The sequence below is a fragment of the Capsella rubella genome, unplaced genomic scaffold (assembly GCF_000375325.1).
Source record: "Capsella rubella cultivar Monte Gargano unplaced genomic scaffold, Caprub1_0 scaffold_7, whole genome shotgun sequence".
Taxonomy (NCBI): Eukaryota; Viridiplantae; Streptophyta; class Magnoliopsida; order Brassicales; family Brassicaceae; genus Capsella; species Capsella rubella.
The window spans coordinates 3,498,953-3,514,029 of NW_006238917.1; the positions used below are offsets into that span (position 1 = coordinate 3,498,953).

General features: G+C 37.0%; 4 protein-coding genes across 4 annotated transcripts; 1 reads left to right on the plus strand and 3 right to left on the minus strand.

Moving 5' to 3' along the window:
- The first annotated feature begins 1,609 nt into the window (after positions 1-1,609).
- Positions 1,610-2,860, plus strand: LOC17877394 (fasciclin-like arabinogalactan protein 5). The gene has a single exon (XM_006286185.2). The coding sequence runs from the start codon at positions 1,807-1,809 to the stop codon at positions 2,665-2,667; it is 861 nt and encodes a 286-aa protein (XP_006286247.1). The 5' UTR covers positions 1,610-1,806; the 3' UTR covers positions 2,668-2,860.
- An 89-nt stretch (positions 2,861-2,949) lies between these two features.
- LOC111829652 (selenoprotein H) lies at positions 2,950-4,835 on the minus strand. The gene is made up of 4 exons (XM_023779399.1): positions 4,390-4,835; positions 3,775-3,871; positions 3,578-3,637; positions 2,950-3,295 (listed from the first exon to the last, which is right to left on the minus strand). Exons 1-4 carry the CDS (start codon positions 4,719-4,721, stop codon positions 3,215-3,217), a joined length of 570 nt encoding a protein of 189 aa, XP_023635167.1. The 5' UTR covers positions 4,722-4,835; the 3' UTR covers positions 2,950-3,214.
- A 337-nt stretch (positions 4,836-5,172) lies between these two features.
- Positions 5,173-8,555, minus strand: LOC17879332. The gene is made up of 11 exons (XM_006283878.2): positions 8,338-8,555; positions 7,494-7,900; positions 7,287-7,385; positions 7,089-7,189; positions 6,915-6,986; positions 6,705-6,795; positions 6,423-6,503; positions 5,982-6,041; positions 5,763-5,885; positions 5,638-5,676; positions 5,173-5,559 (listed from the first exon to the last, which is right to left on the minus strand). The coding sequence occupies exons 2-11, from the start codon at positions 7,824-7,826 to the stop codon at positions 5,428-5,430; spliced, it is 1,131 nt and encodes a 376-aa protein (XP_006283940.1). The 5' UTR covers positions 7,827-7,900; positions 8,338-8,555; the 3' UTR covers positions 5,173-5,427.
- A 1,899-nt stretch (positions 8,556-10,454) lies between these two features.
- LOC17877389 lies at positions 10,455-14,454 on the minus strand. Its single transcript, XM_006283695.2, has 15 exons — positions 14,154-14,454; positions 13,645-13,772; positions 13,455-13,526; positions 13,258-13,371; positions 12,814-12,882; positions 12,674-12,730; positions 12,502-12,555; positions 12,358-12,420; positions 12,207-12,269; positions 11,915-12,070; positions 11,658-11,813; positions 11,455-11,535; positions 11,304-11,365; positions 11,110-11,221; positions 10,455-10,767 (listed from the first exon to the last, which is right to left on the minus strand). The coding sequence occupies exons 1-14, from the start codon at positions 14,311-14,313 to the stop codon at positions 11,143-11,145; spliced, it is 1,314 nt and encodes a 437-aa protein (XP_006283757.1). The 5' UTR covers positions 14,314-14,454; the 3' UTR covers positions 10,455-10,767; positions 11,110-11,142.
- Between the last annotated feature and the right edge of the window lie 623 nt (positions 14,455-15,077).

The window sequence follows — 15,077 nt, forward strand, 5'->3', positions numbered from 1 at the left end:
CATTTATACAGGATCTAATCTCCTTTTATTCATAATTTAATTTATAAATTACATTTGTGTGTTTGTTTCGTACTGTTTTTTTAGCACTAATTAATTAACAACCATTATTAAGTAGTGGAAAGCATATACAATGTAGCCTTTTTTTTTTTTTGTTCAACCTCGTATCACATCTTAAAGTTAGAGGACATCATTTTCATCACTTTGTTTTTTATTTATTTATTTAAAGTATTTTCAGTCTATAATATTACAGTTTATCGTTATCGAGTTTAAGAAAGTTTCAGGTGTAGGTTTATAAAAATAGATTTATTTTAAGTGTGGAGGACGATATATAATTAGTAAATATGAGCCCGAACTTCTTAATTAATTAGTAAAAATGATTAAACATATATATATATATATATATCTCAATTATGAGGTGATGTATTCGTAGGTTAACAAAAAGAATATGAACTCCAAGTTGCCAATTCGAATAATTGGTATTTGGTACAAAGCTGAATACTTTAAAATATTCGAGTACGTCTTTCTTCTATATAATTATAACATAAATATGGACAAATTAAATCAAAACGTGTTATACAATGTTAGATAGAAAAGTAAAAATAATGGAATAGATTCTCAAATTTTGGATTGATAATTGATATGATACCAAGCAGCTTATTTAATTTATAAACGCGGTATTGGAAAACAAATGTGACAATCTCTTCGACGTAATCCATCGTTTACTCTTAGAAGGCAATAATTATCTAAGTACTATAGATAAACATGACTTAATCTTGATGTCCAAAGTATATATTCATATTAAAATTGTGGATATTAAGTGGATGAGTTGTAATCTTGAAGTAATGACAAAATGTTAACCATCCCACACACACAAAGTGAAAATGTAGTTTTAGCTTATCCTTTTTCTATATCAATGGTTGATATTTATTTTAGAAATGGATATGATGATGATGATTATAACTTCTTTGGATTATATACATGCGGCATTAACTGCGAAAATCCTCTTTGACGTAATTATTTAATTAACGTTTTGAAAACGAAATATATATTTATATATTGACGTTTATTTATTATTGTCCTTTTCATGGGGTTTTAGTTTTAGATATTAAATTCTATATTTATTTTTTACCTTTCATTCAAACTATTTTATGTTTTTTAGAATGATCAATTGTTCGTGGAGTTTTTCTTATTTATAATATATATATATATATATAATTTACTTTAGTTCAAGGCAGTTCTTAGTTATGGTGCATGAATATTTATGTCCAACGTATCCTAAAGAATTTGGGGATATTAAGTGGATGAGTTGTAATTTTCTAGCAGAAAATTAAAATACTGTTTAACTATCCATGTCAAAAGTCGTAAGGTTGTATTTTCCATCAAATGTTGATATAATATAATATTATATAAAATCATTAATATAAAACTTCTTCGGATTGTAAACGAAACTACTAGTTTATCATAATGGTAAATTCATCTAATATAATTGCAAGTTACATCAATTTTAATTTAGTCTCATTTAAAGAAAAGAAAACCATTCTTCAATATTAAACAATTAACATAAAGCACTTGTAAAAGCCTAAACTCTGTAAACGAAATTAGCCGTCAAATAATTAAATTCTCAATGGCCAAGTCTTAGTTATTATTACACTCTAAAAATAGAAGAGTAGACGTAGCTAACCAAAAAGACTAGTTCAGTTTAGTACCAATAACAGAGAAAATCTCTCCTTTTATAAACCACCACTTGTCCTGCATAAATACCAAACGAGTGAAGCCATTGAGGTTTAGCAAAGGAGAACACACAAGATGGGTCTCAATGCCTCCCTTTCTCTCTTCTCCCTCACCATCTTACTCGTCTTCTCTAAGGTCGTCACAGCGGATAACATCACCCTGGCCTTTCAGAAATACTCCAATTTCAGCACCATGAGCAGCCTCTTCACCCAGACCAAGCTCACTGTACCCATCAGCAAATACCAAACCATAACCGTGCTCGCTGTTAGCAACGACGCTATCAGCTCCATCACTAACAGATCCGACGTCGAGCTCAAGAACATCCTCATGACTCATGTTATTCTTGACTACTACGATGAGCTCAAGCTTCAGGGGATGAGGGAGAAGAGCATAATGCTTACTACCTTATACCAGACCACCGGTTTGGGAGAAGAGATGAATGGTTTCCTGAACGTTACCAAATTGAACGGAAGGGTATACTTTGGATCAGCAGTGAAGAACTCACCTCTAAACGCTGAGTATGTCTCAACTGTGTACCACAATCCATATAACCTCTCTATAATCCAGATTAGCATGCCAATCGTGGCTCCTGGACTCAGCCTTGCAGTTAACCCACCTCCACCACCACCCGTTCCTATAGTTCCATCTCCATCTCCCATGGATGCTTCAATGGTTCCTGCTCCATCTCCCATGAATGCTACAACAACAGCTCCAGGACCAGCTGATGCTGACAATTCCTCAGATACTGTTGTCCCAAAAACTACACCTACAGCAGACACACCGGAGGCTGATTCTCCTGCTCCTGCTCCAAGCGCAGATAATGAGAAGATTGAAGCTGCTGATAAGGCTGGACCATCTTCTTCTGCTTTTAAGTCTGGTTCCAGGTTTGATGTAATTCTCCTGCTAGCATTTTTCTCTAGCTTTGCTGGGTTCTAAGATGGCTGACGTGGGTTGAAGACAATAATGGTAGGTGAGGTTCAAAACAATTTTTCCGTAGCATTTAAAACAAGAAAAGAGACACGACCATTGGAAGTGAAAACCTAAGTGTAATGAACTTTCTACTTTTCATGCATTGTAGTTATCAGCCATTTTGAATGCAAATGTGATGTTTGCTCTATTGATTTTGTAACACAGTTCTAAGTGTTTTAGAAGTTAGAACATACTTCAACCAATGCAAAGAATGTTAAAACCATGCGTGACCCCAACAACAAAATAACATTTCTGCATCAGTTTACCTTAAGAAACGAGATGAATCAAACTAGCCTTACAAATACGAGTTAATCCCAGAAACTGTCAACCAAACCAATCAGGCAATGCAAAACAATGAGACTGCACTTACAATGCTCATAGCAAAACAACAGGAAGTGAACCTAATAAATCTGACATTGCTCTAGAAAGTCCCTAATTGAATTAACTGAGGCTTAGCAGAAACAAAGAACATATTCAGCACAAGAAGAGCCTATTTGCAGTCTGTAGTGGTCTCTCATTTGATCTTCTTTATGATGTCCTCGATGACTTCTTCCATATCAAGTGCCTTCATTGGCGCAAATGGACGTTTCATCTCCTACATAATGAGATAAACATAAGGGTCCTATTAAATGTAAAGGACGAAAAGCCAACATGCACCTATTTCGTAAATGTCATTCCTGATGACTTAATACATTATAAATAGTATCAATTTCGCAATGAATAAGGATCTCGAGGTGATTTTCATATCATGTGCATATAAAGCAAGTGGTGTTATGAAGTTAGTACTAACAATAAACCTTAGTCAAACAGAACAAAGTTTACACAGAAAAGAAACAAATTGAAATATATTTTCAAGGTATTAGAAGATATGTTTTACCAAAAGACTGATAAATGTTTCGCCACCTTCCTCCCGGATCTCAAAGCAACCCCGCCTTGGCTATTCGAGCACATCAAAAGAAAAAATTAGCGATGGAGAAGAACATCTAATCGAGCATAATGTGGCAAACATGATCTTACATAATCGTCAATAGCGAGCATTCATGACAACACATTCATCTGAAGTGAAAAAATTACCTTCTCAGGATTCAGAGTCACCATGACACCCGGAACAGCTCCCTCCAGACCTTCCTTCACCTGAATAGCCCTTGTCTTGAACGCATTGCATTGTTTACTTAAACAACATAACCAAAACAAAACCGCTGTGAGATAAGAAGACATAGGTAGCAGACGCAAATCCTAGTTCTCTCCATTTGCAGAAGGAACATGTGTCCCAATAAGACATTACAGTTAAGTTCAAACAAGACAAGAATAGAACATAAACTAGATAGTAAGCTCCTCTTCATAAAATGTGAGAAAACACAAATGCAAGCAAAACAAAAAGGATGAATGAGCGTGTCACCTTCATTTGCCCCAGCTTACTACACGAAACCACTAATCAGTAATCACTAATAAGAAAACTTATGTAGAATTCAAGAAGAAACCCTAATAATGTGAAAACAGAAAACCCTAGCTACTACACGGACACAAAAGTCTCAGCAGACTGTTCAATAATATCAAAAGTTTTAACCTTTTAGCTTCAATTTCGAGGCGTATACCTAAATTTTCACTCTAACGAGTCCCTCCATTTTCTCAATAAATCTAAAGACAACACAAAAAAATCGAAACTTTTATGCATAATTTACCACTTACCAGTACTCTATGACAATCTTCGCTTTCGTCGGGTCCTCAACCTCTGGCTCTGCCTCTTCCTCTTCCTCTTCTTCCTTCTCAACTTCCCCAACTGCTTCGTCTTCCTGCTTTCCCTTCTTCGCTTTTCCAGTCTCAATCGCTGGCTTCTTCCTCTTCGCCTTCTTCGGAGAGGCAACCTTAACCGGTGTAGTGGCGGATCCAGCCGGTTTAGCACCGTTTTGTTGAGTCTCACTTCGAGTTCGACGATCCATGCTCCGAGTCACTCTAGACGACGCCGTCGTTAAAGGTTTCGCCTTTCCTTCTCCATCAGCCTTGCTCTTTTTCGGCGGCATTGTACGGACAGGACAGGACAACAACAACAACAGGGTTTCGTCGAAAGAATCTTCTTCTCCGTTCGCAACCTTTTAGAACTTCTGAAGATGGTCCTCCTGTGTTATTACCGCTCTTTCTTACTTTTTCCAGGATTGATTTGGATGAACGGTTTAGATTAATCCTCCTGTGTTTGCTTTTTTACCTTCTAAAAGTAATCTGAATGAACGGTATCGATTTAACCTAAAAGGATTATAATGTTTTTTACTTTGACTGTTAAATTCTACGAGCGACATTTACGATTTATGATAGTCTTGGTCGTGTAAAAGGCAGTTAGTGCGCTACTGCTGTATTACGATTTACGAAACAACATTCATGTGATTTGAAACGCCGTGGTGTTTTGTGTTGCTTCTTTAAAATGATTTTATTAAGGGACCCTGAACTTTAAAATATCCAAAAGAATAAATGTCGCAATGCTAAAATATCTAAAGAGACATTACATAACATAATTAATCGCAATACAAAGTTTAAGTAATATGCTAGCACGCTAAATGTTTTGTTAACCATAAACAAAATCAATAACACCAAATCAGTTATTGTTCTTGTCTGTGCCAGGCTCAAACCCAACTTTAAATAGCTGAATGGTCCTCATATTTATCACAAGGCGGATGCTTTGGTTAAAAGTTTAACAAAGACCAAACATGAGAATTAGAGAATCCGATAAGCCTTTCATACCATCGAGGTGTAGTTAGGGAAGAGGTACATCAGCCGGTTCAGAGTTTCAGGATTAAACTTCCGAGCAAATAGATAACATGGACGTTGCTCTCCTTTCCATAAACACGGTTTTACAGTCGTCACTTTCTGCATAGAGAATGTTTATGGATCAGTAACAGAAACTCCAACAAACATGGTAATAATTATGAGACTCAGGTGTTTTACCTTTAAATCGCTTGTGACATGGTAAGCAAGTTGGATGGACTGCAAATCAGATTAGAACAGCATACTAAGATCGCAGAAAATAAAAATTCTAACAGCACATTGAGAATGAGAAGAACAAGTGGAACCTTGATTTTCCTGATGAGGTAAGGAGTGATGTCTCTTGCATTGTACAGTTTCGGATGCCATTTCCCCTCGGACCAATCGACATGTGTGACCGACCAGTTTGCTATTCCATCTGGATCAATCATCTGAAAGAAAGAGATCATGAGCGGAGAGATTACGATGAAATTAGAGGCAAATGAGTAGTTTAAGTTTAATAAGAGGCAAGCAAGCAGTACACTGACATTGAAAAGAGTTGGGAAATAATGCTCGTCTGCATAGCAGTTGCGTCCTTCCATATTTGGCTGCGACAAAATATAAGCCATTAAGGAAAATGTCGCTTAATTACACAAATGCTCATGATTCGAGATCGATAGTGACATTCTAAACATGCCTCAGTACCCTACCATCTCGCCTCTATGCTATAAAGAAAGGAAAACACATGGATTTTGTTTGAACATCACACAGCATGACCACTATGTCAATCAGCTACTATCTCAATGGGCGGATCACTGTCTAACTTAGATGACTTAGTTTGATCACCAACTATGAGCAACACAAATATTATGGAAGATTTGCAGAAAAAAGTGTCACCCGATAGAGAAGATTAGGACACACTACAAGATATAATTAATATTACACAATCATGTGAATATGAGATCGCATGAAATTGTAGGCTTGCTTACCCTACAATAAAGCTTGAATTTTGTGTAGTAAAGGCTGTCCGCCATAACGACTATAGCATGTCTCCTCTTCATTGAAAACCACTGGAAAAGATGATATAAAGACGCACATGTCAAGCTTCAAACAGATCAATCAAAATTGAGAAGCCAGAGTGGGGGACAATAATAAATATAGCATTAAGTAACAAAAAAAGTCGCACCCATAACTACAATAAAGACATGACCATTCTTTTTGTCTGAACTGCAAAAAAATATGATATCTTAACACATAACACATTAACATACCTGCGAGCCCTTCCGAAAATCCTTCTTTTCAACCTCAGGCAGCATATGCTGTGAATACCGACCAGATCCATGTGGTCCAGGATCCTCAAAACTGAAAATATGCAAGTTATAGGTACTTAATACCAGAGTCTCCAGAGAAGCCGGGATGACAGCAAGACATAAAAGAGATCAACCGCATGAGTAAATTGTAGGCATAATAAAACAACTTACCAATCAATGTAGCTGAGATTTGCGAACATCAAGTGATTATAGATATAGTTAAAGTCGAAAAGAGGTACACAACTGCCAAATAAACACCAGAGAAGATGGTAAGAGTAGGACTATTTAAGCATTATTAAAGACCATAGGAGATTTAATATCAAAGAGAGATGACGATTCAATCACCTATCTGAAAGCAACACAAAGTGTTGATTATCAGAATCAACTAGAGCATGAGCTAATAGCCTTCTTTCTGCATCAACCATGGATATCTGACCCCAAGAAACCTGCATAAGATTAGCATAATAAAGCTACCTAGAAAGATCACTACTAATTATAAAAAAATCAAAAAACCGACTACATGGTGTAGACAGTCTCATTTACCTTGTGACTGTGTATATCTCGACCAACAAAATAGCTGCTTGTATGCAGAGGGCTTTTCTTTGACGCGTGCACATAGATTGTAAATTTGCTCTCATGACCCTGAGTCAACAAAACAGCCCCCATTTCGTCAGGGATGATAAAAAGATAAGCTTGACCAAAGTGACATCTCTAAGGAAACTCCAAGTGATTTTAAAGAGAAAATCTTACACGAAGGAACATCTCCCAGAGAGGCTCAAAAGGAAGCGTCCCTGGTGTTAAGAACATGAAGGCTATCTTAGGATTCTTGGTCTTAGATAGAGGCAGGTTCATGATTTCATTCATCACAACTTGAGCTGCAGCTTCATTGTCAGTCAATTCCCTCGAAGGCACAAACAAAAACTGTTGGTATAACGGACATCCAGGACCAGAAAACATGTAGCACGCCACAGAATTCCGGGGAGGATAAATGAATGCTGTGATGACAACAACCGCAACGAGAACAACCAAAGTGATAATCCATCTCGGGCCTTTAAAAGGAGGCCTTTGACGAGACTCTGACATGACAGCAGTATCTCTTAAGCTACCGTTTGAAGTATCAAAATCATCTTCTTGAAAAAACTCACTCTTCAGAATCCCTGAAGAGAAGTAGAAAAACAAAAACATTAACTAACCATCGAGAGAGCTCATAAAGTCATAAGGCATCCCTATAATATAGGGATTGACCAAGAGATAGTGGTACTGTGAACAATGTGCAAATATACAGCTTAATCCAAATTCAATTGTGTCAAAGCAGTGAAGAATCAAGTGATTCAAATTACAAAACCACCAAATATCGCATCAAAACGGACTCAGTTCTTCTTTTAATCGGAAAGGATGACGAAATTCAAATTGAGATGCGAGTGGGCTAAGACGATCATCACTGTCGTCGTCAAAATGACCGTAGTAGACATAGAAACTGGTAAAGCGTGAAATATAATCTCATCATATATTGCAGCTCTATGAAACAGAGGAAAACAAACGGGAAAAACAACAGAAACCGGCTTCGGAGACGAAAGAGAACAAAAGATCGAACCATAGAAAACCACCGGTGGCGCAAATCCGCCGCCACGGCCCCCTTGGTGGAATAAGCGGACGATACGAAACGGAACAACTTGCAGGTAAGCGATTCAGAATCCCTAGCGGAGAATCTGAAGATCGAAGAATCCTCACAGTCCCTAATCTCCCGCAAATCCAAAGCGGCCTCTCTCTTTATCTCTTTCTCTCTCTCTCTCTCTCTCTCTAAGCACTAGAAACGGTCACTGTAGCTCCAAATGAGGAACGAACGGACTTCTCTTTTTTCAATTTTTCAATTAAATAGTTTTTTCTTTGTTTTTAAATCCATAATCTTTCTTTTTGGTTTATTAATCCTCCTTCTATATTATTTGTTGAAATCAAAACTTTAATGGTTAATCTCTTAATTAACTCATACTGTTACATTCATGTCAAGGAAATGTAAATTGAGAAAAAATATATACGAAAATGAGCTCTTTTGGAAAAATATGAGAGATAATAGTAGTTCTTTCATATTGAGGCTGATGCTTTGGCAAAGGCTGGTTTGCTATCATGTAACATCTCCTTCATGACTGGAGTTTGAGCTATTTTAATTAGAAGAAGTGTTGGTTTACCAAAAAAAAGATGTATTTATATATAGTAGATATTGTTGTGTTAATTAATTCACGATTTTAGTTAAATGCTTTTTAATCTAGGAAATTTTTATTAAGTTTTAAATTTACGTTTTATTGAAACTGATTAACTGAAACACGACTATTGGAATACAAACCAATATCCCACATCGGAGATTAGAAAGAGATATTTATAATATATAAGTCAAGTCCAACTCCAATTAGTATGAGGCCTTTTGGGAAGTAGCCCAATAAATCCGTGCGGGCTTGAGTTATAGGCCCAAAGCGGACAATATCATACTAATAAAAAGTTGGCTTGGACTTGAAAATCCAACAACGACAAATGGCAATTGTTGATCTACATATATTTTTGTAAACTAGTAAAAAACGAATGTAATTACGCACACAGCAATTCGTTTTCATATATCCCACCCGGAGAGATAAACGGCAAGATGTTTGCAGTGTAAACTGGAATGACCAAAGACAATGTTGGCTGCTGACTGATGAAAGTACGGGCAATCGAAAGACTTATTAAAATAACCAAGAAGAGTTTTATATCATCAGCCATGCATGCATTGAGTTTGACAACAAAAACAAAGGAGTCATGGAGATTGATATCATCAGACCCTAAAAGACAAAACGAACAAACAACAATAAAAAACGCTTAAACTAAAGAAACACAAAATTAACGGAAACAAGAGTAGAAATAACCCATGTCTCAAAAACAGAAGTCTAAATTTGTAAGGAAGTCGATAGCTTCCTGGGTGGCTTCGCACACTCTGGCAGAAGAGCAGAACTTGGTATGCATACCAACATAGTGGTATACCTGATCAGATACCTCTGCATTCACTACCTTGTTGCCGCTATCAAACCATCTATTCCTTAGTTTCTCTGCAACAGCAATGAGCGTAGGAAAGTTTGCTCTTTTAAGTAGAGAGCTTCTCGCAGTCGCAGGGTCCTCATGCAAAATCCCGTAATACCTAGGTGAGTCAGTTTTCTCAATTTCTCGATTAGCTTTTTTCCAATTGCTTACTTCAGTTGCTAACTCTGGAGCGTTGAGAACAGGGGAATCAAGATCAACAAGATTTCTTCAACAACATGATATCCTGCCATGTTGAGATTCGCCATTTTTTGTACCCAAGTTATTGTGACTTTGGACTATTAAAAGAGGAAGTAGAGGTAGCGATGTTTTTATAAACAAGAAAATCGAGGTGGAAGTGGAAACGTTTAAGTGCCTTTAAGATACGTGCATGGCTCTTTCTCGACCCAATTTAATCAAGTCCCAATCCTTGTTGTTGGCCTTTCGTCTATTCTAATTGATGATGAATCGTTAGTCCCAAGATGTATCTCTTAATTATCTCCTCCACGTTGTGTTTTCTTTTTCATCGTTGGCTATAACTTTTTAGTGAATTTATAAGCAAGAGTTCAATTTGTAAGAATACAATGAAGAAGCGAAAGAACCATGTTAAGAGTTACTGGAGTTATATGAAATAGGTGATCTTTCAAATATGCAAATAAAAAGAGAAAATTGAAGAGAAAGAAAAGAGTGTGAAATAAATTAATGATCGCAATATATCCACGTGAAATGGAAAAATACACTAAAATACACCAAGCTTTGCTAGATTTTCTCTAGTAAATGTCTAATCTTCTGTGTAAAAATACTGGAAAAAAACTGTCCAAAACAATACAAAATATCAAGGAAAGAAATCAACACTTTTGGACAAAGAGCCTCTAAAAACCCATCAGACACCAATTCGAGGTTTTCCCTTGATTCAAAAAGCAACCTGTCCGGTGACCTGACCTTAGAACAGTCCGCCACAAAGGCGTTTTAACCTCATGACCTGGAGCGATTAACAAGCAACTGATTAAGAAAATATGAGCATGAAAGCAACACGTAATTACCTAATGTTATGTCATAATCTCCATACGGGTCTATCTAGATGTATACTCAAAACCACATTCCAGCCAGAGAAGCAACAATCAGTAATCCGAGTTTGGTTCTGTCACTAACAGACTACATATTTGTTTATTTTCACAGTAACTAGACTACCTGATTTCCTCTGATGTTGGAAGCTAGAAAACTCATAACTACAATACTTTTACTGGAGAAGAAGAAGATGTTCCTCAAATAGCCTACTCAGTTTGGCAATATATCAAGCAAAAATTTAAACGTGAGAGTGTACCTCGACTATTTTGAGTGCGTGGAACAATGAATTTCACTTGTCAGTGTGGCCCCTTTTGGCCTTACGACGACCATGGTGGTGAGGGTGTTTTACAGGTTTCTTTGTCTTTGTGCTGCGATAAACAATAATACAAGACATTTCTATGAGTAAGAATATTATTTAAGACAGCTAAATGGGTTAACAAGGACACTTGCCAGAAGAGAGAACAGAGCACTCTGTAAGCAATGAAGACGGGTAATGCCAACAATGCAGAGGCCTACAGTAGATTAAGATTTTGACGTTACAAAGGAAACAAACAAAGCATGCAGTCTCAGAATACATTCTAGAAGAAAGTAAGGCAAATACCGCAAACCAAACAAACTCATTGGTAGCAAAAGGCTCCGTCAGCTCATGGTTTTTCAGTTTTCGTTCGACATGGGCTTGGACCTTCACAGATAAACATTGATAGTTTAGCTATAGAAGTCGAGCAAACTCATTGATGAATCCAAGGAGTGGAATAATTCATATATATATATATAATATGCACAAGTACGGTTTCAGTTTCAGACCTGATGGTGGTAAGTTGTGGCGGATTCAAGAAACTCTGTATAGACGATGATCACCTTGGTTGTATAAGGTTTCATTGCAACCTTTATTTTATCAACATGTGGTTTTGTGGTCGTGGCCACTTGGTCAACATATGGCTTGCTGAACTTTTTGGCCTCCTGGGGATTGTAACAAGCATCAAGTTTACATCCATAGATTTTAGCTGATTAGTGTGTACCAAAACTATCGGTGAAAGAATAAACAAATAAGAACAGTATACCTGATAATAGGGGTCTACAAATTCTTGAACCGTGACAATGTGAGGGGAAACAGCACTCTTTGATGCATGGTAAGTCTCTTTAGCTTTGATGGATAGTGTTCGAACATGTGGCTCAACATGTGTAGTAACGGTTTCCTTGATGGCTGGAATATATTTCTGCAAGTTGTGTCATAACACACAGTATATATAAGCCTATTGTAACTCTAGATATTGGTGATTCATCAAAAATGCAGGCATTCAATTAAAGCCAGAGAAATTTACTACAAAGAAAAATTGCCAATATGATGCTTACAGTTTTAACGTTTTCCACATGTGGTTCAGCCCACTTCTCAGCTTGAGCTTTTGCTTCCGTCACCTAATTAATAACAAGTAAACTTCATTAACCAGATGCTCTCATGCAGTGTAGATGCATAAATCTCATTAGCACAAAAGTTAAACAGCACCTTTAGAAATACTGTCTCCACAGCAGGTTTCCCATGGGCCTCCCAATGAGTCTCGGTATAAGTCTGTGGGTACATGAATCCCATGTTAATTGGGGAAAAAACTGCTATGGTACAAAATTGTATAAAGGCCAGCATGAACCTTACCTGAAATTTCAACCAGTGAACAGCAAGCCAAGGTGGAAGCCATGAACCATGAGCCTGAGTAAATAAAACAATTGACATTAGCTTTCAGCTGAATTATGGCTTCCAGGCTCCGCTAATTTCCCAAACAATACAATATCTAATGCTATAATGGAAAACTGTGTCAAACTAATACCTCCAGCAGTTCCTTGGCCTTTGTGGTTGCTTCAAGCTTCGTCCTCAACATTTCTTCCTGAAATTTTAAATTTGGAGAAGCTATATGTAAGGCAGAAACCAAAAGCATGTGAACTCTAATTTAATAATAGATCATTGTACCTCAGCTATCTTAATAGCACGTTCAAGTTTTCCTATTTTGTTCTTCTGCTCTTCATTTGTTTTCTGAAGCTGCAAAACATTAGATACTACAATTAAATATCTTCAGGACACTACTAGAAGAATTGGCTCAACCAAAAGTACATATCCATAGAAGCATAGTCGATGGTATAGTAAGGAAGTAAAAAGATCTGATGAAATAATCAGATTGTATTACGAAACCTACTCTAAACAAGTCCATACAACTCAGGCTCAGATAAAGATCAAACGCAAGTATCACATCATGCAAGGATCTATCCTAAGGAGATCTATTATAGCTGAGAATAGAAACTGCAATGGTAATAAATGACGATGCTTAGAGCATGAGATATTTTGAACTCAACCTTAAACAAAGTCAAGCTAAAGCTGAGATGAAACAAATGAAACAAGTGATGTAAACTGACATACTTTGTCAAGGCTGGAGTTAAGTTCAATTAGTTTTTTCTCAGCTTCATTAGTACGAGCTTCTGTGGAATCTTTCTCTTTGTTCTTTTGCTCCAAGAAGTTCTTGAGTACCTCTACCTGAATGGCAGAAGTAGCAAAAGATCAGGTTCCGTTTGCATGCATATTATAAACAGATAGAGTTATTAAACTTAGAGTCCCACCTGCTTCTCTAATTCAACAGCTCGTGCTTGAGCCTTTCCCAACTGTTTTGCAGAATCTGATGATCCCTTTTTCTGGAGAGGAGTGAAAACATTCAGATGGGATGTAAACGAAAAATGTCGAACAATTAGAACAATCTACGGACAGGTTCCAAACAAGTAGATGAAACTGAAACCATATCAAGATCCATACTTGTAGTGATGAGACTTCAGTCTGCAAGGAAGCAATCTTGTCTTCCCTATCTTTAAGAAGTTTTTCCTTCTCTGCTACTAACTCGTCTTTTCCCTGAACTTCCCGGGCTTTCTCGTCGATTTGAGATTCTTCACAACAAATAAAGAAAAGGATAACGTAAAGCTCAAAAACCGAAATTTGCATCGTTCACCAAAGAAACAATGCTATAAAACAAGCTCGAAGCTGAGAGGATTTGGCATATTTTGAGAAATGAAAGAAAAAACATAGCAAGCAATTCAACATTGGGTACAAGTATATACGATTCAAATCTGAAATGTATCCAAAAATTACCAATCAAAGTCAATGCTATTAGAAGAGAGAAACACATAAAAAGTAGACGAAACAGTAAAATTGCGATATCAATACGAATCCAAGTGGGGAAAAATCAAAACTTTGCAAATATACTCGATCAGAGGGAAAGAGATTTCGAGAAATGCAAGTCGCTAACTAACTAACTGAACTAAACTAACCAAGGGCACGGATCTTGGCATTAAGCTGATCAAGTTGGATCGAAGAGGAGCCATCATCGGATTCGGATCCAGCAGGGTCAACAGTTTCCGGGTCGGCGAAGACGGAGGTGGTGAAAAGCAGGGAAAGAAGTAACAAAGCCACGAGCTTCGCAGCCGCCATCTAAGTCTCTAGATTCGAATCAACGAAAAAGGGACGGAGATTACAAACAAACAAACAAGACAAGAGAGAAACGTTTCCTCTCTCACTGGGTCTCACGATCTCTCTCTCTCTCTCTATCGCACAGTTATATATATTTATGAAGGTCTCGGTGTGTAATTTTGTTTTGACTATGGACCGTAAGAAATGTCTTAACCCTTTTTTGTGTTAGAAACTTAGAATTAGAAAAAAAAAAAAAACAGAAACAGCGTGCGAAGACGAGAGAAAGAGAGGGAGAGAGAAGGTTTTTTTTGTGTGTGTTGCCAACGTGAACAGAGCTTTTTGAGGCTTCGTGGGTCTGTCGTGACCGACGAGGACACGCGGCACTCATCGGATCCACTTGTGTGCTTTCAATTAATGACGTGGCTGAAATCCAAACGTTTATGTATGTTTATGGGCAAGAGAATATGGACAACTAATTTTACCGGTCGATAATTAATGTCAGTATTAAAACTAGTAGTAAGTAAGTAATAAGTCATCAGATCAGATCTCAAATACGTAACACAAGATGTATGTATGTATGTATGTACTCTCTTTCTTTTTCTATTGAATAAATCTAATATTTCAAATTTTCAACCAGACTCGGTGGGGTGTATGGTCCAACTCCAAATAGTGCCAAGTTATTAATTTCCCCGTAAATTAAACAACTTCTTCTATTTTGGATTTGCAACGAAATTGCATGTATAAACATTTGCCTGATGATAGAGCTAAAGAATCTTTGTTTTTTT

Bases quoted from the DNA above. Each gene is read 5' to 3' on its own strand.
- LOC17877394 (XM_006286185.2), top strand. From the start codon at position 1,807: ATGGGTCTCAATGCCTCCCTTTCTCTCTTCTCCCTCACCATCTTACTC.
- LOC111829652 (XM_023779399.1), bottom strand. From the start codon at position 4,721: ATGCCGCCGAAAAAGAGCAAGGCTGATGGAGAAGGAAAGGCGAAACCT. The intron at 3,872-4,389 runs GTAAGTGGTAAA...ATGTTGTTTAAG, and splicing joins AAGATTGTCATAGAGTACTG to TAAACAATGCAATGCGTTCA. The intron at 3,296-3,577 runs GTAAAACATATC...CTCATTATGTAG, and splicing joins AAACATTTATCAGTCTTTTG to GAGATGAAACGTCCATTTGC.
- LOC17879332 (XM_006283878.2), bottom strand. From the start codon at position 7,826: ATGTCAGAGTCTCGTCAAAGGCCTCCTTTTAAAGGCCCGAGATGGATT. The intron at 7,190-7,286 runs GTAAATGAGACT...AATCTTATGCAG, and splicing joins GAGATATACACAGTCACAAG to GTTTCTTGGGGTCAGATATC. The intron at 5,677-5,762 runs GTTCCACTTGTT...TCTGATTTGCAG, and splicing joins ACCTCATCAGGAAAATCAAG to TCCATCCAACTTGCTTACCA.
- LOC17877389 (XM_006283695.2), bottom strand. From the start codon at position 14,313: ATGGCGGCTGCGAAGCTCGTGGCTTTGTTACTTCTTTCCCTGCTTTTC. The intron at 13,527-13,644 runs GTATGGATCTTG...ACTCCTCTCCAG, and splicing joins CTGAAGTCTCATCACTACAA to AAAAAGGGATCATCAGATTC. The intron at 11,814-11,914 runs GTATACTGTTCT...TACAATCCCCAG, and splicing joins TTGTAGACCCCTATTATCAG to GAGGCCAAAAAGTTCAGCAA.